The sequence below is a fragment of the Thamnophis elegans genome, chromosome 5 (assembly GCF_009769535.1).
Source record: "Thamnophis elegans isolate rThaEle1 chromosome 5, rThaEle1.pri, whole genome shotgun sequence".
NCBI lineage: Eukaryota > Metazoa > Chordata > Lepidosauria > Squamata > Colubridae > Thamnophis > Thamnophis elegans.
The window spans coordinates 46,055,144-46,079,671 of record NC_045545.1 but is presented as its reverse complement, the minus strand read 5'-3'; the positions used below and the strand labels follow the sequence as shown (position 1 = coordinate 46,079,671).

Here is a 24,528-nt window from a genome sequence, read left to right as displayed (position 1 = left end):
CAATTTAATTGCATGCTATAATCCCCTGATTTGTGAAGATAGTTCTTAAATAACCGATTTGGACCATTAAGATTCTCTGACATGAGAATCTGGTACAAGTTGAGACTGGAGAACAGGTGAGTGAAGAATGGATGCACTATTAATGCAGTCTGATTACTATTTGTCTCCCTCCCTCCCTGCCCTTTTTCGGCACAGAACGTGATACTGATTCAGATAGTGACCTTTCCATGGAGGATGACCAGAGTGGTTCCTTTGCTTCCACCCATTCCTCTGACAGTGAAGAGGACGAAGAATTTCCCAAGGAACCCTGCTGGGAGAACTTACTGTGTCCTAACAATGAGAAGCTGCCATCACTCAGCACTCCAAAGGGTAATGCTAGACAAGGGCAGCTCCAGGAATAGCTCACTAAAACTGGAGGGAGGGATGGAGCCAACACTAGATCAGACTTTATCCAGATTACAAAGAAGTTTCAACTCATCTTCATCATTCTAAAATTTCTGTGATTGTGTGGTGGATAGACCATTGCTATAGTGACTCCAGGGAACTGTAATGCTTGAGTAAGGAGTGTAATCAAACTCAGCTTCTGTAAGTTACAGATGCTTTAAAACTATGCAAAATTGTCCATTGAGATAAGACAGGTATAATCTCAGTTACGTACAGAACAAGTTTATTTTTTCATGTAAACCACTTTATTGTTAGTTCTTCCCTGTCAGTGAAAACTGTGATTTACCATAATCCTCAACAGTGGCATTGATGTCTCTTCTCCTTGCATGTTTTCAAGAGCTGCTAAAGAGAGCTGATATAAACATGCAAATGATGTGACAAAGGGAGAGAAAAGTGCAAAGCTTGCTCACTAAGATTGCTTCCAGAATAGTGAAGACAGGACAAAACTCCTTCAGTATAGTTTTTCTCTGGGTCTCATCATGCATTTTTATATTGGTTACATCCAGTGGTGGGATTCAAATAATTTAACAACTGGTTCTCTGCCCTAATGACCAGCTGGGTAGGCCTGGCTTGGTGGTCATGTGACTGAATGGGCATGGCCAACTCAACATCACTCACGTCGATGGACGCTTCGCCTTAGCTGTTACAATGTAATAAGGGTTAACCGGAGAGGCAGTTTCTGTAATCAGGGCAATAAAGATTATGCTAAAAACAACACCAGAATGTTTCCTTCCTCATAGGATTTCCTTCCTCTAAAGTGGAAAAAAATAAAATGAGTTTTCTTCCAACAACCGGTTCTCCTGAACAGGTGCAAATTGGCTGAATCCCACCTCTGGTTACATCTCCCTGGGCAGAGGCTCTTCAGTTAAGCTCTTCATTGGGGCTGTTAAAAAGTCAGGAGAGCAGATATAGGGACAAATGTTGAAATCCACAATCATCTTCTGCTTTCTCAGTAGATAACATCTCTGGACCTGGAAAACCTTATTGGCCGGGTGACTTTGTAACCACTGCCAGTGAGAGCGATGGCCACCCTGGCTCAGAGTCGCTGCGGGTAGAACCAATGGGTAAGAATGACCGGCTGGGACTGACAGAGGAGTTGGCCAGAGAGAATGGAGAGGGCATCTTGGGCTCACTGCCTCACCCCACTGCTCAGCCCCAGAAAGGTAAAAAGTTAGATTCTGGGAACTGTAACACCGACTGGTCTGTTTTACCCTAGCCATTTTCTCTTGAATTGCACTAAATACCAAGTTGCATTTTGCAATTGCTCTTATTCAGGAGTGAATTCAGCATCTTAAGTCTCTCAGACCAGATAAATATAGATTAGGTGTATGTGAATTGTGGGAATTAATAGAAATAATGTCTTGCCTCTCTGTATGATTGGAAGCAAACAAAAAATGTAAAAATGTTTTGCAAACAAGCATTTTCTCTGGTGTGACACAGTAGTACAGAATTTAGCTTTATAGGACATGACCTTTTAGTAACCTTTTAATCAACGAATCTAATTGTGTGTCATTCTTTGGTATTCACCCTGGATGGACTAGAAATAAGATTGGGCCTATAGAAAATGCTGGGAACAGGCTGTTCTTCCATCATTTTAATGCCTATTGGAATCCTATACAGACAGCATAAGCAGTTAATAATGAAAGAAAAGAGCTCCATTACCAATATTAATATAAATATATTAAATTTAAGCATCATGGTAATTCATTTATAGAGCATAAACTGCAGTGCCTATTAAGAGATACAATATTGGTTATGATTAATTTTCCTGTTAATAAAACTAGCTCTCTTTGGGCAGAAATAATGTGTCATTGCAGTCTTTGGTGAGAAAGCTCCATAATACTAATTTATAAGAGTTTATATACATTATACAGATAAGCTGGCAATGGCAATTCTTGTAAAGTTAAAGACTGCACTGGAATGAATGTTCTCCAAATTATCAACATAGAAATGACACAAAAAAAATCTGATTTATTTTAAGATCTTGCTCCAGGTGGGCCTAAGACCATGGGATGTGATAATATGATGAAGAAAAAAAAAAACACCAGATAGCCTTTAGTCATTAATTTCAAGACCATTTTAATTTACCAAGAGGATTGGATCCTGGTGCCTTTAAGGTTTGGAGATGAAAATGGACACAGCTCTGCGTTTTGTTTTTTACAAGTAGAACAGGGGTGCTTACATCTGGCCCACAGGGCAACCCTGGAAAGAATGAGGGACTGGCCCATGGTACCTCTGCCAACAAAAACAGGCTCCCAAGCTGTGTTTCCAGCTGTGATGGCTCCTGCAACCTTCTGCCAGTGAAAATGGAGCTTGAGGGAGGTGGAGGAAGGTGCGTGTGGCCCTCCCAAACTACGTTTTCCCTGGCAGAGAGGGTTATAGGAGGCCACCGTAGCCGGAAACAGAGCTCGCTGGCAGAGTGCTCGGGCCGCCACAGGCGCCCCCGACATCAGTGACATTGAGCAGGCCACACCCACTCTACCTCACCCACCCCAGCCCCCTGAGATCAAACACAACCCTGATGCGGCCCTATAATAGAATTGAGTTTGATGCTCCTGAAGTAGAACATCATGGAGCCCACACCTCTATCCATAGAGACAAGTAGTCATATCCTCTGGCCTTGGTTTCCTGACTGTAGCAAGAAATTGTGTGTTTTTTGTTTGACTCTGAATCTTCTGCCCTCAGGCATTTTAAAGAAAAAATACCTGCCACCCATCAGTGAGAAGAGCAGCATCCAGCGCATCCATAACAAGCTCTCCAGCTGCCGCTCAGGGATGGTATCATTGCATGGTTCTTCGGGGAGTGATGGCAGCCGTGGGGGTGGGGTACCCCGACCCCGACAAACCCTACAGGAGCAGCTCAATGGCCTTACACCTATCACCATGAGTATAAAGACTGGCACAGTGGATGAGGACTCTTCAGGCTCCGAGTGAGTATGGCCGAGCCTTTTTCTTGCTCGCCTGTCCTTGGTGGTTTGCATGTGACAACCTGCTGCCTCTGTGAAGCCTCTTGTCCATCCACCAGATCTGGTGCTTCTGATCTCTCAGGCTGATATTTTGTTATATTTCATAGTTGCCCCCACCTTTATTCCCAGGCTGTGCCTTTAAGAATAAGGTCTATCTACTTACAATTCCCTGGATTCCTCCTGTGTTATAAAAGTCATTTAATATTTCACTGACCTTGGGAGTTGGGGGAGGGATCCCATCCTTGAAGAATATATTCCTCTGGCTTTGGGCCCAGACTATAACCCCTTAGCTGGATGTAGCTCAGAATTTGAAAGGCAGGATGCAGCCATCTCCTTCTTAGGTGGGAAAGGGAGTTTTTAAAGCCCAGGGTTACCCTGTAGCTTGCCCAAGGGGCAGAGGAGCATGGTCAGAATTAAAGTCCCTGAGAAGTACTCAGCTGCTCCTGTGAGATGCTGTGGGATTCAGCCCACGTACCATCTTCAGTAATGTGATGGGGGAATGGGGGGATGCTATCCTGTTCTAACTTCCTCCTGAGCTCTCTTGCACTAACCCCCTTCTCCTCCTCCTCTCCTCCCTTCTCTGTTTCTTGTTCTCTCACCTCTCGCTTCAATCGCCCAGATTTCTGTTTTTTAATTTCCTCCATTAACACACAAGCCCCAGGGGGGGTGCTTTGCTCAAACCTGCTCATGACCACACTCATGTGTTTGTGTTCCCCCTGTCCTGTCTCGCTTTGTGTTTGATCACTGAGCAGGAGCGATGAAACCTCAATCTGATGTCGCATGCACCAGGCTCTCTCTGTCTCTCACACACGTTTGGTCAGTCTGGGAGCCAGGATTGCTCTCAAACCACAGCGAGGAATGTTGTCTCCGTCAGCCCGGCCTGGCCCAGGGAGCTGGACAGTGGTATGTAGTGCCAAATGAAAAGTGACCTGCCCCCCCACCCCCCCGGGGGGGAACAGCGGGTTCCAGGAGGCGGACCTTGTCGAACAGATGCACTTTGGATCATTCTAAAATGGACTGAAAGAACATAAACTTAACCACCTCCACGTCTTCAGGGATTTTCATGCTTTGTTGCCCAGTCTGGAAGTGCTGCGTGTCTGGAATATATATATTTTTTTCTTTGTCAAAATTGGTCTGGGGGAGCCTCAGCAGCCACCATGTGGACATGATGTATTACTGTGCAGATGTTTTCATTGAATATTTGACAATGGGGTGGAGCTAGGGGCCAGTATGCTTGAAGATGGCTGCAACTAGGAGTCACCAAGAACTGTATGTTTTGACTCGAGTAACAAACCAGGATCAGCCTAGTTTTGGAGGGACACCATCCTGGGCTTCTCCTAGGATGGAGGGAAATAGCACCTTTTAAATGGAAGCTGTAGGGTGTAGCAGACCTGGCTGTGCAGAGGACGCGTGTGAGGCCTACATTCCGTAAGAACCACAGCTGGCTTTGCGTTGCATCTGGAGGCACAACCCAGAGCCTCCCTTTGCAGCATATGTGTGTCCACCAGCCATGGTCATGGTTTTTTTCTGATCCAGCAGCGTGCATCTAAACACACCTTCCAAGGTGCAATTGAAGCATACTTAATCCAGGGTGCACTTCAATCTCGGGCTCTCTGGCACGCACTGAAAAATGGGAATCTAGCATCTTGGTTTTGCCATACTAAGCAATTATAGAATAGGAAAGAAATTAATCATCCAAATAGCTTTTCCAGAATGCTGTCCTGCAGGGTAGCACCAGTTCCACCAGTTGCACTTTTCTGGCTTAAGGAAAGGTTTTTTTAAAAAATGTTGAAAGAGTAGGCTTGTTCCAGACCTGCTAGCCATCTCCCCAGGATGTTCATCGCCATCACGCTGCCTACATTCATGGACTGTACAGTTGAGCGTCAGCTGTGGATCTTGCTCTTCTCTGGCAAGTTGCTTACTCCAGCCTTGGGTGCTTCAGATTGCAGTGGGATCAGGGACAGAGGACCAGCATGTCCACTGGCATCAATGGAAACGTTCCTCCTTGGATCATGGTTACTTTCAAACTGCTTTGTTTGACAGCCAATTCTCCAAGCTCAGCTCACCATTCCAGGAACTTGGCCCCATCGGAATGCTCCCAAGAGGCAGCCCATAAGGTGTTGAGCGCCACGGGCGTGGCCTGCTGAGCCATCAGTCCATGCTGCAATTATTTTCGTAGAAAATGACAAAAAGAAAAAAGTCCCGCCTCCTGCTCCTCCCAGCCAGTCAGCACGTGTCCCCCTGTTGCTACTGAACGCTGCCTTGATGTCTCCCAAAAGCGCCTGGCTCTCACGCCAACAGGCTGCTGCCTTTCTGCCTCAGAAGCCTTCATTTTTTCTACACTCAGCCAAGTCCTGATGCCTGCTCATAATGGGGATTTTCATGTTGGTCCTTTTGGAAAGTACTTTTTTTATAACGACATTCACCGGGAAAGAGTCTTTTCTGCTAAGGGAGAGTGGGAAGAGGGGGACAGCTTGGGGAGGGTGAAGGCACTGTTACTTTGACCTGTTTTTATTTTTGTTTTTCATTTGACCATTGCTGAAGGATGTTCTAATTTAAATAGCTGAAAAGCCCTTGAGGGGAAGGGTCATGCTTTATAGCAATGTTAAATCTTGTTAGCTGGGTGCAGAATCTGATGCGCTTTATTGACTTAGCCAAGGTTTGCACAATAAGGGGTTCATTGAGACTTGACTGTTGTCATGGCCTGGCTTGTCAAAGAAAGGAGTGCTGAAAATGAGGCTTTTCTTTTTCAACACCTCCAGTAATATTGTCCATTACTGTTTAGCCTATTGTGGCCTCTGTACTTGCCAATTCCAAAACCTTTCTTGGAATGTTTTGACACATAGAATGTGATTCTCTGAAATCTGTATAAGGTCAACTTGGCATTGCAGTGGCATCTACAATGCTAAGTAGATCTACGACAACTCACACAGGATAATTCGCCATGGCCAACTCGCCAAGGGACAATTCACTGCGCAACAAGAGTTACACTGATATCAAAGAAATGGTGGAATAGAATCATTAAAGAAAGGATGCCAAAGGAGGGACACAATGAAATGTGAATGACAAAAATTAAAATATTTTTTTAATTATTTTAAATAGTGACATTGAATTGTTGAACTATTCTGCAGCGAGTTGACCATGGCAAGTTGGCTGTGGTGAGTTGTCCCATTCCAGTAGGTCACAGGGGATGAAGACCAGCCTCTTCAGCGTATGATCTACTACTGTGTTATTTCCATTGAGTGTTTCTTCTGAACCATTTGACTTTAGCTGGTTAAGTGAAAGGAGACACAACCCCCCGCCTCCCGTCCAAAAAAAGTCTGTACAAAAGAAGAGCCATTTGTCCAAGCTTTACCTGGAGCCTGTATTGCTGTTGTGTTCAACACCATTTTGGTCAATTCCTGCTGCTCATACTGAAGCAAACTGTAGGCAGGAACCTTTGGCTTCCTAATATATGGCTTGTTGCAGTTATTGCAGCAAGGAGGAATATTTAAACCCAGAGGACTTCCCATGTTGCCCTGGAAGCATTTTCCCTCATGACTTGACTCATAGGTGAATGCAAAATGGTAAGTGATGCTTCCAAATGCAGGCAATGGGAAACACTTTTGGCTATCCCGTATCTATGATGGCTTTCCTCAGCCCTCTGCTATTCAGATGTGTCTGTGCTACAAGTCCCATTATCCAGAACCAGCATGATCCATTAGTCATGCAAATTAGAGTTTGTTGAATGTAGTCCAATGTATCTGAAAGGCATTGACTGGGGAAGACCAACTTGAAATGCAAAGGTATTAGAGTAAGCAGATCAGAAGAAAAAGTCACTAGGCCTTTCAGATGTAACTAAGTTACAGTTCTAGGTATTCCCGACCCAGATGATAAAAGCTGGGAATTATTAGCTGCATTTGTGGAACTACACATGTCTTACTCCTGGACGAGGAAAGGCAAACCAAAAAGGTTCCTTTTCAAATTGCTATCTATTAAGGTAGAGGCTAGTTTATTCCTGAATATCCTTATTTTGTTTTGGTATGCCGAACAAAGGTTTGAAGGAAAGATCAATGACTACTCTACAGTGTCTTCCATAAAGCCCCATTCCTTCATAAAAACATGGCAATTATATTCTTCTCAAAGCAACATTGCATTATATTTATGTCAGGGCTCCATTAAGGCAGCTATCAAACAAATGAAGCCTTGGGATTTTTTCCTTATTGGAAACATCTTCACTTACCTAAATTTGGCATCTCTGAAACTATTCGAAGTATTAGATTTCTACCAGACAAAAGCACTGGTTACCTGCTCCATCATCCCAGTCCCAAGTACCTCTAAATGCTGAGTTTTTAGACTGTACGTCAAATGCACAAACTAGCCTACAATAACTTCCTATGCAAAATCTTTCTTATATGGCAAATCCATTAGTTGCAACAAACTTGAAAGCAGTGGTAGTAAAGGATTCAAACTAAGCTCTCTACAGCAGCAATGACTTCCAGAGAAAAGAGTTGATTCACCTATTCCTGTGCCAGGTGGGACGGAATTGGAGGGGAAAGGTGTGCCACTCCATTCATGACCAAGGAAGTGTTAAACCTTAACTGTATTAAAGACTGAGAAACTGTCTTGTATGGGGAGCTTGATGTGAAGAGTTCAGCTTCTGCTTCATCACTGCAGCCAATTAATTTTTAGTGTCCCTCTGCTGTCTATAAAGAGCTAATTAGCTGTTTTAACTGTGGAAAGGATGTATTTGACATGTCTGCTTTTTAATTTATTATTTTTTAAAGATGTATATGCATATATTTACAACTGAGCACACCTTTCATTTCCTAGGCAATAAATCGCCACTGCCATTGTCCAGATCTAAACATGTGCCATTGTAGGTTCAAGGTTCTTGTCTTCTAGTAAGTACACTGATCCAATCCATTCTTTTCCTCTTCACTAGCTAGTAAAGTCATTTCCAGCAGAACTCAGCTACAGTCATGTACAGTTGTTTCCATAGTCTTGAGTAGCTGTGATGCATGCAGAAATTCAAGAAATAAATGCTTTCATGTCACAGCCTCATCTACTGAATTGGAAATGGTAGTCTTTGAATTTCTGCTTGACAAGCAGCTGTTGAAGTTGGTGGAATATGGCCAAGGAAACAAACCATACTTTTCCTTAAAAAGCCCAGTTTGGTGAGAGAGGAAAGCACAGGAAGAGTTCTGATGACTTAATTTTTTTGTGAGGAACAAACTGCTTTCTTAATACTTGGTGGGTTACAGGCTTTTCCTTTGGCTTAGATATCTCAAGTGTATAGGGAAGGTTCTTAATGTAAATATAACAGAGTTCACCCCTTTTCCTAAATAATAAAACCATAGTTCTGTGTAGGTGGCTCCATTTCAGTGCTTTGTCTACCTTTACTAGAAAATTGAGGAGGGAAAGGGAAGACCAAGAACCTGAGTCCAATAGAAAGAGTTGAAGCTATGAAGTTGAAGGTTCCTTGCTACTGGGCAGAGGCATTGTGAAGGAGAATCTAGATTTCTTCTCTTCCAAATATGTAGAGAAATGACCTCCAGTTCTTCTGATAATGATTAATCGATTATCAGATACCCTTAGTCTTTGCAGAAACATGATGGTTCACTGCAGGTTTTGTAATTCATTCAACTTTTGTCTGCTGTGCTGAACAAATGTGCATGGTCTATCTCTCTGGAGACATTACATTAACAGTATCAAAATGGCACCTAAGTCAAGCTTCTATTACTGAAAAGGAATTGCAGTATTGGTTCCCTTATCCCTGAATGAGCACTGATCACCAAGAGGTAGTAATAGAATTACTCGAGGAGTCGGTTTTGCTACAAGTCGTTATACATATGTGTGTTTTTATTAGAAAAGCATTTTTTCAGAAATTAGAAAATATTAATACAACATACATGAATATAATGGCAGAATTGATACTGCATTTTGTCACAGCATTTGTTCCTTCAATCTTGTGCAAGACGTAAGGATTCACTTCACTGTTGCAACTCCTTAAAGCTGCAAAGGATTCATCTTCCATCCCTCAGGATCTGCTGGAGGAAGAAATTTCCCTATATCCAGGAATTACTCCACAGTCTTTGAACAGAGTCCTGTCACTAGAGTGTCTTGAAATCAAGAGTATTGCGGTGCTTAACATATTTTTACATCATTTCTGCAGAGATTGTTTAAATAGTCTCAACTTCCTTCACTTGAAGCTTTATTGTACAACAGGAAAGCACCATTTAATTTAGAAGAAAGAGCTTTTTTTGATCAAGGCATTTTTCTCTGGGTTAGATTGTTGCAAATTTGCTTAAGTAGATGGATGATGAAGGCAGGCAGGTAGATCTGGTCAAAACTGAGATGCTAAGAATTCCACTACACCAGCTTAGAAGTATTATTTTGTCTTTATATAGGTCTGAATAGTATGAAACTGGCTCGCAAGCACACATATTTTCAGTACTATGTACTGCTTTTCCATCATCTAAGCCACAAATGCCCTAAGAATAATCAAGATGGTATAAAATTGCTATTTTATGAATGTGATTTGTGTTTTGGGGTAAATCTTTATCAACTCCATAACAAGAGTTGATTTTTTAAACCTCTGTTTAGGTTTCTGTCTCTTATGCAACTATTAATAACATGGGAAATCTGTGGACAAACAATATTACCACTGACCATCCTCAGTTTAATAAAAAGAGCAGGTATGGAATAAGAATGAGAAGATAAAAGGATTTGGAATGAGAGTTGTGTAGTCTTTCACATAACAAGAATCAAAAGCTTTCTTACTTTTGAATAAGTTTAACTGAAAGAAACAAGTCCTTCATATATAACAATTGAAAGTGTACGTTAGTATTTACTTTTACAATAATATCAAAATGATCAACAGTGCATATATTATTCGGGGTTACATAATGCTGTTTTCAGCTCAATGCTGTATAGTGGTTGGCGTATCTTATAAGAGACTAAATGTTCCACTGGGCTCCAGTAAGGCTGTTTTTATCTAATAAAGTTTTAAGTTAAACCAACCATCCAAAAGTGGGAAGTCTCTGCTGCTGAGCTGAAGTTCTCCCTTTCGGCAACGGCTCAGCAAAATTCCATAGGCTGCAGCTCAAGACTTCTAACCCACACAAGTTCCATTTATAAATCTAAGGAATGTAATGATAGGATAAGGACTAGTAGTCCCTGCTTCCTTACTCCAGGATCCTCAAACCACAAACCCAGAGTGTGATAACATTAGAGGAGATGCACAGCGCAAGCTTTTAAAGTTCTCTTGAAAGAAGGGATTCCAGGAGTTTCTATGAGACCAAAGCAGCTTTATCTTCAAAAGAAAGGCACCATCCGAGATTATTGCTTTTTTTCTGGCTTTTTCCCAAGATTATAGTGATTGCTGGTGGTATTATCTTAAAGGACAGATGGAGTAGACAGTTAGGACAGGTCTACAAACGCTTGAAATCAGTACGCACGTAATATTGATTTGTACAGGTAGTCCTCGATTCGTGACCACATTTGAACCCAACATTTCTGTTGCTGAGACATTCGTTAAGTGAATTTTGCCCCATTTTACGACCTTTCATGCCACGGTTGTTAAGTGGATCACTGAAGTTGTTAAATTAGAGACATGGTTGTTAAGTGAATCTAGCTTCCCCATTGACTTTGAAGATCGCAGAAGGGGATCATGTGATTCCAAAGACATTGCAACCGTCATAAATATGTGCCAGTTGCCAAGCATCTAAATTTTGAACATGTGACCACAGGGGGGGGGAGATTTTGCAACAGTCGTAAGTGTGAAAAATGGTCATTCACTTTTTTCAGTGCCGTTGTAACTTTGAATGGTCACTAAAGGAACAATTGTGAGTCGAGGACTACCTGTGTTGTACTTTTTGCATATACCTTAAATCTATTCCGTTATTTAGACCAATCAATAATGTACTTTTTTAAATCTGAGGATTGGGATTTTGTTTCTGTAAACAATGTGGATAGTTTTTTGGCTGCTAGTCATTGGATCCACACAAGTTTAGTATCCAGATCATTCAACCAATGAGCACTGCAGATAATCTCCCACTAATACGTGGGTTGCAGAGGTAGTATTTAGCTGGTTCTCTCCAGTTCAGGCGAACCAGTAGCGGTGGCTGCAGGAGGCTCCGCCCACTCGCCCTGACAATGCGTGAACACTGTGTGTGTGCAGAAAGCGGTGTGCATGTGCAGACACGGCGCATGTGCTCACATTTGCAAACTGGTAGGGAAGGTAAATGAATCCCACCCCTGGTGGGTTGACTTTCTCCCCACAAACTGTCTTAGAGACTCAATGTTTTTCCATTGACACTGGTGAGGTAGGACACTTACATGGTGAGGTAGGGCACTTCAAATCCCAGGGATCCATCCCCTCATTTTGAATTGCTAGAAGTCTTTGGCAGTCTCAGCCTGCTGTTCTGAAAAGTGCCCAGAGGGATTGACTTCTGACATGCAGCTGTAGAGGGAGATAGAGATAGATGATAGATGATAGATAGATAGATAGATAGATAGATAGATAGATAGATAGATAGATAGATAGATAGATAGATAGATAAGAGAAGTAAATGTGTTTAATTCATTATTTTATAATTCTAATACCGAGTAAGCTTATGTTCCCCAAAAGGTCAGACAATTCTTGAATGGAAACTGAGCAGAGAAAATCAAATCAACCAAAACTCTAATCCTGTGTTATTCTTATATGGCAAATCCGATATAGGATTAACCTTCCTCTCTACATATTGAGCAGTGTCGTCAACAAAAATCTGGCAGGTTATGTTCCAGATTTATGATCAAGTCTATTTCGTCCACAAGTCAAAACAAGGGCAGGTATGCCACATGCTGTAAATGATCTTCTTCCAAATTCAAGGACTTTCTAGGTTGGTATTGCAAACGCTTTTTTGTATGCATCTGTTTAACACAGGTTTGTCCTGGCATCCAGAGTATAGAAATTGTACATAGATCATGCTAATTTTCTCTCTATTGTTCCTATTTTAGTGTACATGCTGCTAAAGGAAACACTAAGTGAATAACCTATAAACCAGGTTATGTAGTCCGTTATCCGGCACGGATACAAACATATTTCATGGCATTTCAAGATGTTAAAGAATTGTGGCAATGAGGAATAATGTAATGATTATAACTCATTGCTCCTATTATGGTATTTTGGTTTCACAGGTAGTCCTCAACTTACAACCCTAACTGAACCCCAATGTCTTTGCTTGTCGGAAGCTCTCTGGGAAGGTTAAGAATGGCGATCACATAATCCCAGGACAGTGCAATTATAATAAATACATGCCAATTTGTCAAGCATCCAAATTTTGATCACATGACTATGAGGATGCTGTAATGGTCGTAAGTGTGAAAACCAGACACAAGTCACTGTTTTCAGTGCCATTGTAACTTCTGTCATTAAATGAAGGGTTATAAATTGAGGACTACCTGTACTATCTAAACAAGACCCAGATGGGCTTATTTCATATTATGTGTAGATTAAGAACTTGTTTCTCACTCAAGAAGGCAATCTGAGGTCAACACATGCCTACTATTTTAATAGTTGAAATGACACTGAGAACAATCATCTCCGTGTAGTTTTTCTAACAATAACTTTTCAACAGAATTGCAAAACTCTTTAGTGTGTCCCTGTGTATTCACTCACCTTTCTTCCCAACCCCAGCGATTGGTTTAGTGGATCTCTGTCCACCAGATGTTTCTGAACTCACTGGTTTAATCTGGCTGGATTTCCCAGGAACTGTAAATCTACCTGAAACAGAAGCAGTATGATTGGTTGGCATTGGGAGTTGGCTTGGAGTGTGTCTTGTTTGAATCTCACCAGAACCACCACGAGGCTTGGAGGTGGCTTGTCTTTTGGGGCCGTTGCTTCCCATAGTTTTCACTTGACCTGGGATGAAAGAAAAAAAATGATTTAATGATAAATCAGCAAAATGTTTCTAGACATAGTGACTGGATCCTACTTAATTCTTTAAATGTAAAAAGGTGTGTTGTGTATAAGGGCCAAGATACATTGTTTATATGGATTTTCAAGAGTACTTTACTTAAGACCCTGTCCTATGTCCACTCAATAGTCACAAAGCAAGGAGTAGAGCAAGAAACAAAGGCAACTCACAGTGAAAGGGGAAACTGTGTGAGCTCTAAAGATTTGAATTCATACTGATACCAGTTCGCTTATCAGCTAGAGAATCAGACATTAATGATGGGTCAATAATATGTGGCACGTAGATAACACTTGAGTCTTCAATCTAGTAAAGATCCAGACTGAACAGCTAAAAAAACTTGTTTATAAACTAGTTTATCTCTTGTTGCCACATAGCAAATTGTGGATTCTAGTCCACTTTTGGCATAAAGTCAGCTGAGTGACCTTGCGCCAGTCACTCAATCCTAGGAAGCAGAAAATGGCAAACCATTTGTGAAATCTTGCCAAGACTTTCGTGAGACCTGGTCAAGGGATAAGGCAAAATACAAGTAATTTCCTTTAACTTACTTGCATTTGTCTTCTGGAGATGTGCCATCTTTTCTGGAGCAACTGGAAGTTTTTTCATAGGGCTGGTTCGCTGGAGACACATCTGAGGATTTGGCTTTCTTTTCACTTGTGCAGCAAGCACTGTCCCTTGTTTAGAGGAAGCCTGCAAATATATCCACAGTGAGATTCCAGAGGAAAGCATATTGTGTTATGCTATCACAAAGATGGCTGGTGCTCCATAAGATTCAGAACAGGGGTGGATTCCAGCAGTTGCAACTGCTGGTTCGCTCTTGGCTGTGCCGCATGTGTGCTGCGTGCGCATGCACAATACAATAAAAATTGCTCTGCGCATGCACAGAAGCAAAAAACAAGAGGGCGGTGCCTATGGTGCCACCCAGAGAACCGATTTGGGGCTGTGGCAGACCTGGGTAGCTGCCGGTTCCAGCTACCCAGGCCACTAAACCCACCACTGATTCAGAAGCTTTTCTGTTGTGCATGAAAAGCAAACATATGGTCCTACATGCACACACATCCTTCCATGGAGGAATATACATGAAGGCTAATTGTACAATTTACCTGCATGCTTTTTGAGATGTTTATAGCCTTATCTTGCATTGATACAAACAAAGATAGGCTAAGCACCCTTTCAGCCTGGAGAACCATGCAAAAGTTAGTCACTATGCATACAGCTTCTATGCAGTGGTGTATATTTTTAACTATATGCCCAGTTTTCTCTTCTACCCCCCCCCCCCAGCAGCTCTTCTGTTGAAAATACCTGTGGGCCTTGATCAGGATTATTTTTAGCAGAAGTTTCTGTCTTCCTCTGCATTTTCCTTTTGCTGGTTTGAGGGAGAGGTTTCACATGCAGCAATGGCTGCTGGCCTTTGGTGGTAGTGGGGAGGACGAGTCGTTTCTCTCTCCCATTGTTCCTGATGGTTGCCTGATGCTTAAAGCAGAAATAAAACAGCTGCAGTTTTTGAACAGAACTACTATTCTGTAGAAAATTAGCTAAAACTTTTTACACAGATTTTCTATGGGGGAAAAAAAAAGTCCAAGACATGGAGGTACATATCCCATTCGAAGAAGTGTGGTCCTCAAAGCAGAGTATCAGTTTTTAAAAGGCAAAAAAATCAGTAAACATATGACTAAGTTAAAAACAAACGGGCAGATTACACAGAACCAAAAAGTACATAAACTTAAGGGAACAAAGTTTTAAGTGGTTGTCTAAACATGTTTATCAGAACGTATTTTTTTTCCAAATGGACTACGGACATAACTTTCTTCTACAGCTGTGTTGTAATGTAGAAGGTGGATATAAAAATAAGAAACATTTGATGGTCAAGAACTGTATTTCAAATTTAGAAGAGGGAAGCTGAGATGTATATGGGTGAAGCAATGATATGCTGTGGGCAAGGCCATATACTAGTAGAGCCAACTTTTGCATTCCTACCCATTCTCAAGATAGCACTAGCACTTAGACTTATATACCACTTCATAGTGCTTTTACAGCCCTCTTTAAGTGGTTTACAGAGTCAGCCTATTGTCCCCAACAAGCTGGGTCCTCATTTTATCCAGCTCAGAAGGATGGAAGGCTGAGTCAACCTTGAGCCAGTGAGAATCAAAGTACCGAACTGCAGCTAGCAGTCAGCTGAAGTAGCTTGCAGTACTGCACTCTAGCCACTGCGCCACCTTGGCTCTAATGGCAGGCAAATAGTTGTTGTTGTTGTTGTTGTTGTTTGTTTGTTTAACGTATTATACCTGTTTTAGGACATTAAATTTTCTGTTTGTATTCTGCCCTGAAATGGTGAAAATCGTAGCAAGCTGTTTGATAAAATAAAAGGGACTACAAAAGCCACAAAATTAACTACTTGGGGAATGCAATTTAGCTACTCCTGCCATTAGCATTCCTAACAACTTTCATGCAAATCTAAAGTTGACTGGCACAGATTCTGCGCAAAAACCTAAGGTTTTGAAAGAGTAGGCATCTTTGCCCATCTCTCCTTTTATTATATATTTAATGCAAAGTGAAACAAGTATCTTTCTTAAATGTATATAACTTTCTCAAAAATTAAAGGATTTTGACTGTAATGTAAACATCAGCATTTCCAGAATCCATGATCATGACTGTATATGTACTATACTAGATTTTACACACAGAGATACATTCTTGTTTAAGAGCATTAACTATTATTCTTTATGCATTTTGATCTGCTCCAGAAGATGCTTCTAAAATAGTAGGGCTTCCTTGTGATTTCTGAAGCATAAGACAACTATGGCAATGTAAACTCAAATATAATGTATATTTTGGTAAGGCCACACTTGGAATATTGCATTTGGTCACCATGATATTAAAATAGGTAAAGACTCTGGAAAGAGTACAGAGAAGAGTAACAAAGATGATTAGGGGACCGGAAGCTAAACATATGAAGAACGGTTATAGGAATTAGATATGTCTAGTTTAATGAAAAGAAGGACTGCTATGATAGCAGCATTCCAATATGTGAGGGACTGCCTCAGAGTCCTGTTTACCTGAAGGTAAAACAAGAAGCTTGTTCTGGATGCTCCATCCCTGTTCTTGAATGGAAACTGATCAAAGAGAGAAGCATCCTAAAAATAAGGAGAAATTTCCTGACAGAACAATTAATCAGTGGAATGTCTTGCCTTGGGGATGCTCCATCACTTAAGGTTTTAAAGAAGAAATTGGACAACCATTAGTCTGAAATGGTATAGAGTGTCCTGTTTGAGCAGGCAGGTGGACTCGAAGACCTCCAAGGTCCATTTTAACTCTGTTATTCAAATAAGAAGGTGCTGGGTAGAGAAATAAGTTATCAGGATGGGAATTTTCTTTCATAATACTGAATTTGCAGATTCAATTTCGCAAAATGGAAATGATTAGAGCTAAATTGTCTTCTACAGGGCTAGTGAATAGATTACCACAAAAAGTACTTGGAGACTTTGGTAAAGAAATGCTACATATTGTCACAGTCCATGTAATGAACTATTGCATCATCTTTGTTATATGGTAATAGGAAGATAATGCTAATAAGCACCATGCAGCGCTACTTAAAAGGATCTTTGTGTAACTACTGCAACATGGGGAAAAGATTCGGCAACTGTACTATCTCAGTTTAAAAAAACTAAAAAGAAACAAATCCCTGTTCTTTAGCTCTAGCAGTCCAGAAATTTAGGGGTGGAGATGGGGGATTACACAGCAATTAGATTAAAAAAAGAAGCTATCATATGTGCAATATGTGTGGACAAAATATCTACAAACATTTTTAGTTAGCGAACCTGACATTGCTATCTTTACAATTCTAAGAAGTCTAGGAGGTCAATTGCTGAGGTTTTGAGAGATGTAATTCTTAATAGTGTTGAATGGCTGACTAAGTATAATAAAGCACAAGCTTAGGAAGAAATCAGAATCAAAACCAATGGTTTCCTAAGCACAAACTTCACAATCTACATGCCTTATTGATGAGCTTCTGTCCGGCCACCATACCTTTTTATTGCTGGATGTCATTGTCATCAAGGCCTTGGGTTCAGAGAGCTTAGCTTGGGGAACATCAGTGCTGCAAACATAAGATGTATTTTGATGTCTTCTGGCACTAGGCAAGTCCACCAGGCGGGAAGAAGGAATTTTACCTTCGGAAAATGGAGCTTTGGGGGAACCTTGAGCCAAGCAGATAACTGGTTCCACTGTTGGGAGCAGAGGTTTCAAAGGGCTGTTCTTCACATTGAAAGTCTTTCTCCGGGACTTCTTGGGATCCTCAGTCTCTGCACACAAAAACCTGATTGGGGGTAGAAGCTCATGTTCTAGAACTGTCTCAAGCTTTGTTTCAGAACTGATCTTCTTTTCCAGAAGCTGACATTTCTCAAGCTGCATAGCCAGCTGGTTAGCTTCTTTCATGACCTCCTCCAGCTTCATTGGAGTCAGAGGACTCCACTGGGAAGTTGATTCTTTGGTCCTTCCACCATTCTCCTCCAACAAGATGTTCAAATCAACTGCTTGTGCCACGCTCTTGTCACTGACTTCAAGGGGACAAGTTACAGACTCTCCCTCTTCTTGTCTATAGCAGCAGTAAGTGCTGAGAGAAAAAAATGAAACACATTTACACATTCAAGGAAACAGCCATGTAACTCAAAATAAAGGTTCATATTTTTATTATTGTAGACTTACTATGAGAGCCATGTAAATATTGTAAAAAAAAAAAGAATATAAGGTCACCTAAGAAAGTAGCTCCCACCTGGCCGGATTTCAAAGTATTTGGCTTTTGTACAAAAACCAGAATAAAGCTTCTCACTATTAGCATTTTCAACTGTTTTTATTTAAAAATACATTGGAAATATATTAGGGATTATATACATAATCTTTTAATTTAAGGACAACAAATTAGAATCATTTGTGTATATTTTCACTTTTTCTCAAGTAATTTATTTGATCCGCTAAGATCTTCATTTGTGCACCCTTGAGCAAAATCTCTGCTCGGCTTTTCATTTTTACTCTCTGGGCCGGGCGGGGCGTGTTAGTAGCTTCAGTGATCCTGACAGCATGATCATGAACTTCAGGAGGATCTCCTTGCTGATAAGATCAGAAGGATGAGGAATAAAGTAAGGCTGATTCAGTAGGAATGAAGGCAAGTAAAGCTTGTTATCTAGGGAAGGAACTCCAAAACGAATGCCAGAAGACAGCAAGCCACTTCTTTATTGTTGCCAAGGAAGCTTCATAGACATGGCTGTAACATTTAGATAGAATTGATTCTAGATTACAAGAACAGATTAGAAGACATTTCTCTCGTAACTGAGAAAAAAAACCATTAATAGGTCCAGAGTAGACAACGTGGCTTTATCAACGCTACAAGTAAGCCTGATCACTGACAGTGGTATTCTCATTTTATAAGGATAGACTAAGTTAGAACATGGAATGTAAAGTACAAAGGATCCAAAGGAAATCTGACATTTTCAAAGTAGGAACGAAATCTACTAAACTGCATGTTTTAGGAATAACTCAACTTAGTAGATATGCTAAGTGAATTAGAATTGGTCTCTTTAATTACAATATATTATATATTATGGACGTGAGGTATGCAAAAGAATGAAGCATCATTGATCAGTGCTTACCTATAACATGATAAATGACAAGATAATGTATTTCAGAATTAGGAGGGCATATAGTGAACATCAATGTCAAGAAAGGTATGCACCAATTATAAACACATTGATGGAAGGCATTGATGACAACTATGGTAAATTGAAAGAAGAAACATCTGTCTTCATTATCAACATTTGTTTCAAGCAATGTAAAGGCAGATCACATCTGGACATCACTGAACGGACAACATCCAAATCAAATCTTTCATAATAAAATTCAGAAAATGGAGATATACACTCTAATTCACCAGGGCATTTTCAGGTACAGTTTGTAGAACCCACTGATTTGACCTAGAGAATATACAGTAAGAATATAAGACAATTGAGGACCACATTTAGTATATTTAATTTAGTGGGGAAAAAAGATCTCATAAAAAAGTGAAAAATATTAAGATGACAAACCACAAATCCTGAATTCACAGGTAGAATCAAAAAAATGAAGGAGATTGATAGTTTTGTCTTTTGACAGGCATGGAGGGTGTTTAACATGAGTTAACAAAAATACAGTAATCCTAGCAATGAAAACAATGACAAATTTAGACAAGATGTGAAGATTAAAGATATTTTCTGTGACAAGAGTTAAGACAATCCCCTCCCCAAGTGATAACATACAGATATGGAAGTTAGATATTGTAATAGATCAAGAGAAAGGATTTGATAGAGTAGTGCCACCTACTCTAAAAAACAACTGGACAAAATAAAGACTCCTTTAAAATTCTGATCATCAATTAGAAACTCATACATTACATAGACAAATTTGAATATGTATTGCAAATGGATGATGACCTAGAAAAAACTATTGTGCATGACAAGATTAATGGAAATAGAAGAATGGAAAGGTAATGGAAAAATTGAATGAGCAGGATCAAGGAAATTATTGGAATATCCTTAGAAGTTAGTTATCAGTTGATCCGGGTTGAGTTCATGGCCCCTAAAGTAACTAATCCCATGTTTAATTAAAAAAAACCAACACAATGGTTGTGAAGGTACTGGCTTATCAACTTCACACATTTGCCATTTACTCATGTGATAGTTTCTATGAATTGTCAGTAATGATTTATCAGTCTTACCAATCCAATGGAGAAAATGGATCAAAATCTAGTGTCTCATCAATAATAAATTTTATATCTGAAAAATAAGAAATCATAATCATTGGAAGTATTAAAATAGATATTTAACCTTTATCATCACCACAAATATTACCTAGGCCTCTTAACAGTTCTAAGCAAGGAGAGAGCAAGAGAGAGATTATTTGTACTTAGGAAGAATATTCGTGGCACGACATAACCGCGAACGTCAAAAGCGCGCCGACAACACCGCGGCCTTAAAACCGCGATGTCAAAAGCGTGCCGACAACAGCGCGCCGACAACAGCGCGCCGACAGAAGCGCGATTTAACTTAAGGTAAGGTTTAGGGTTAGGGTTATGTTACAGCGCGCTTCTGTCAGCGCGCTGTTGTCGCGCGGTTTTGACGGTGCGGTTTTGTCACCGCGCTTTAGTCACACGCGCTTTAGTCTACCGCGGTTTTGTGGTGGAACCAGAATATTCTCAAGAAAAAGCTACTTAAAGTCCTTATAAACTCCATGGAAACAAAAGATGTCAATTCTTGTACCCCGAAACACATGGAAAATTAGTGGCAAAACAGAGTTAAGGTCATCTTTCTATTCATTATTCTGCTACTAATAACTTTAATATGTTCTAAGAATCATACATGTTATGGAGAAACCTGACCTAGACAATTATGTATAGTTAGGCATATTTACACCAAATGAAATCTACCTGAATAAACTTATAATTCTTCATAATATCATGCAGAAAGCTTCACACCAAGTATTACGGTGTTAAAAAGTTTCTACACCATCCTGAAAGGGGACTTTTACAAGGAAGACTGATGTTATAAAATTTTAGCAACAAGTTGTAATGCTTCTAGTCCAAATGACTTTGGATATGGTGTGGAACAATTTCATGCATATATTTAAATGCATAAACACTGACTTTCTGTACTCACCCTTTGATGACTCCATGCTTTCTAGCAAACATCTCAGGATACTACTAAATAACTGAAGTGGGAAGATAACAGTTAAATACATCTTGAATGTTAAGGGACATGTGTTCTGCTATTTTTACATATTAGAAAAATAACTCGATCGAAACATAGAAAGCTGTTATCTTCAGATTACTGGCATTGACATTCCAGGTTTTCAGACAAACAGTTTTTATATGAAAGTTTAATCCTGGTTTGATCATACAAAACCATCTTGTTTACTAATTTAATAGCAACTTTAAACCTACTATTTTATTTTAAAAAATTGAAATCCATAAAATAATGTATGTGTGTTAATTATACAATAGTTGTTATTGATAACATTATATTCTGCAAAGTTGGATTTTGGAAAAGGCCAACTGAACAAATGCTATAGAAGTTACAGAAATCTCACTAACAGCAGATTTTTAAAAGCTGCTTGGTGAAATATGGTGAAAAAAACTGTGGATGAGAAAAAATACATACAAAAGAGTGCTTTACGAAGTTAGAATTAAAAATACTCTATAATTTGAATATAAAAACCACAATGACTAGGAATATAATCAGAGAGAGCAAGAACCAATTTAGATTAGCAATTGCAGAGATATTTGAATGAAAGAGTTTTAGAATTGGGTATGAAATGCTCTGGGATGAAACTGAAGTGAAGTAATACTGAAAGGTATATTTTAGAGATCTGTTTGGGCATGATAGAAACACGTGAAGTAAATGCTGTAAATGTTAGTAGTCCAGAGGTAAAGGTAAAGGTTCCCCTCACACCTATGTGCTAGTCATTCCCAACTCTGGGGGGCGGTGCTCATCTCCATTTCAAAGCCAAAGAGCCAGTGCTGTCGGAAGACGTCTCCGTGGTCATGTGGCCGGCATGACTAAATGGTCATGTGGATGGAACATTGTTACCTTCCCACCAAAGGGATTCTATTTTTCTACTTGCATTTTTACATGCTTTCGAACTGCTAGGTTGGCAGAAGCTGGGACAAGTAATGGGAGCTCATTCGTTATGCGGCACTAGGGATTCAAACTGCTGAACTGCTGACCTATCTGATCGACAAGCTCAGCATCTTAGCCACTGAGCCACTGCGTCCCCTAGTAGTCCCTCCCCCCAAAATAGACAAAAATAAATACTATAAGAATGTTGAAAAATGTAGAAAAGTTAAACTATGGATGTGATTTGCTTATGAAGTAACTGTTACTTGTTACTTACTACTTGTTCATTTGTACGCAAAAGACCTGCATCTGTGCCTATCTTTGAAAGAATGAAAGTGAAAGGTAGTAAAAGTGAGTTTAGTTTATTAAGTATCCCTGGGAAAGTGTTTGGCAGAATTTTCCTTGAAAGGATAGAAGTTATTATGTCAGGATGAGGAATCTGAGAAATGCAGGGCAGCTTTACACAAGGCAGGGGTTGACCAGATTAGATCTTACTTTTCAGCAATTCACTGAGAAATGTATGAGTGTGACAAAGATGATTTATTGTAGAGTTTTTAATGTGTAAGTACACAATGAAGCAAATTGCCTAGAACAGTGGATCATATTTTGTGGAAATGGAATTGAAAGATGGTTGCTGAATGTGTTCAGAGTGACACGTGGAAATAAAATATGCATGAGAATGAACAGAATACTTAGCAAATTGTTCCCTAATGAGCAGATAATAAGTTCCTTTTGGTTATTTAATGTACTTGAATATATGTATAATACTTGTGACAATATTAGAGGCAGATTGATTATGAATAGAAATGGCTGTGTATTTTTGTATGTAGCTCCTGTGTTATTGATTAAAAACACCAATGATTTTCAGCAAATATTAAATGAATTGTACGAAATATACTGGAGTGATTCTGTGATATAATGAAGACTGAACTACAGACAAAATATATGCAGTAAGGGAAAAGCAAGTGAGTAAGTGGAAGAGAAGTCCAAGAGGTTGGATGGAATAGATGAACTCCTCAAAAAAAAAAAAAAAAAGAGGGGAGAAATTTAAGAACAAAAAGCACTGCATAGGCAAGAACATTTGCAGGGATAGAAGTGTGGAGAATAAAATGGTGTTGATAAACTAATTTAGTTACAGTATCTTTTACTTTCTCTCTTGCCTTTTTTCTTTTTTTGCTTACTAGTTCTTATTCTGTACTTTGAATGGGCATTTAGGGATGGATGTGGTTACATTAAATGTTAGAAACTTCCTGCTCTTAAAATTGTTACAAATTGCAGAACTGTTTCATTACATTATTAACACTGTATCTAACAAATGCAGGCAGAAAGTGGGACCAAAGAACTTGAATCAAAAGACTTTGGAATGCTGTGCTTACAAGTGTTGCAACTTTTGCAAAATTATGCAGCTTTTCTCCTCAATTTAGGGATAAGAATCAACGTTCCTTACTCTTGACTATTCAAAAGAACACTGACAATAACGATGTTGCCACCTCGAAGCACCTTTTGTGAACTCAGGAGAACCAGTGAGCTTCCAAACAGCGTAGCCCTGGCCACAGTTTATTTCAGGCAAGAATGAAACCATCCATATCACCAACTGGTGGCCAGTGGACCACTGGTGCTCCTTGAGAAAATTTTGGTGGTCCACAGAAAAATTATTTGCATGTTTTATATTGCACTAAATATTATTTATCGTTTTAAAAATTCATATTAGTGGTCCACAGGATATAAGATTATGAATTTAGTGGTCCCTGAAGGTTGGATCTATATGCATGTCCGTTTGATTTGTTATGCTTTTTCGTGTATCCCAAGATTGGGAGTGAAGTCCTTTGAGTCTGACCATCCTCTGACTGGCTAAGTAAATTGCAGTTATTCTGAATAATATGCATATACTTCTTAGAAGAAACGGAGACCTCCTATGCCTTACCCGATAAAAAGAAAACAGCTTACAAGAATCAAGGGCACCTCTAACAGGGAGGAAGGCAGCGGGACGCAGTTTTACTTTGCTCGGAGGAAAATCTCACTCTGCTCAGGGAAGGAAGGCTCTGTGTGTGTGTGTGTGTGTGTGTGAGAGAGAGAGAGAGAGAGAGATTCCCTGATATGTTCAGCATTACAACTTTTAGCTCCTGAGTAAAAGAGCTAAAGACGAGTGTTTCATTTGCAAACAAAAGCAAGGTGCAAATAGAGCCTCCATTCAATGTTTTAGACGCGCCCATTTGGTTCTTAACCACACCTAAATCCTACGAAGTGCGGCTTCATTTTGCCCCTTTCGTGCGAAAAATCTATCCATCCCTCCATGCAACATGCAATCCATCCCCGCCTCCAGCGTTACCATCTCCCCCACTCTCTCACCGCAAAGCTCCTCCGCTGCTACAAAGAGGCAAAAAAGGAGAAGCAAATTCGAATTTCCCCCTTTTGACTTCGTCACAATAAGAGTTCGGCATTCCTTTATAGCGATTGGCCCAAGGCACGCGGACTCCCAATCAGTAACGCCCCCTTTTCGGCGTTCTCTTGCGAGGGGAAGACGTAGTCGGTGACACCGGAA

At 40.1% G+C, this 24,528-nt stretch overlaps 2 protein-coding genes across 3 annotated transcripts in view; one reads left to right on the top strand and one right to left on the bottom strand.

Annotated features, from left to right (window-relative positions):
• The window catches only part of CELSR2 (cadherin EGF LAG seven-pass G-type receptor 2), a 118,510-nt gene extending 112,920 nt beyond the window's left edge, over positions 1-5,590 (top strand). Inside the window, exons 32-35 of one of the 2 annotated variants that reach the window (XM_032218438.1) lie at positions 196-369; positions 1,401-1,607; positions 3,130-3,373; positions 4,162-5,590. In XM_032218438.1, the coding sequence (XP_032074329.1) occupies positions 196-369; positions 1,401-1,607; positions 3,130-3,373; positions 4,162-4,183 (647 nt within the window). In that variant the 3' untranslated portion in view covers positions 4,184-5,590. Of the gene's footprint in view, positions 1-195; positions 370-1,397; positions 1,608-3,129; positions 3,374-4,161 lie in introns of both variants that reach the window. The other variant, XM_032218437.1, reaches the window with a different exon arrangement.
• Positions 5,591-11,236: 5,646 nt separating this feature from the next.
• Positions 11,237-21,076, bottom strand: PSRC1 (proline and serine rich coiled-coil 1). The gene is made up of 7 exons (XM_032217399.1): positions 21,030-21,076; positions 20,093-20,150; positions 17,374-17,959; positions 14,650-14,820; positions 13,896-14,037; positions 13,053-13,295; positions 11,237-11,852 (listed from the first exon to the last, which is right to left on the bottom strand). Exons 1-7 carry the CDS (start codon positions 21,043-21,045, stop codon positions 11,770-11,772), a joined length of 1,299 nt encoding a protein of 432 aa, XP_032073290.1. The 5' UTR covers positions 21,046-21,076; the 3' UTR covers positions 11,237-11,769.
• Between the last annotated feature and the right edge of the window lie 3,452 nt (positions 21,077-24,528).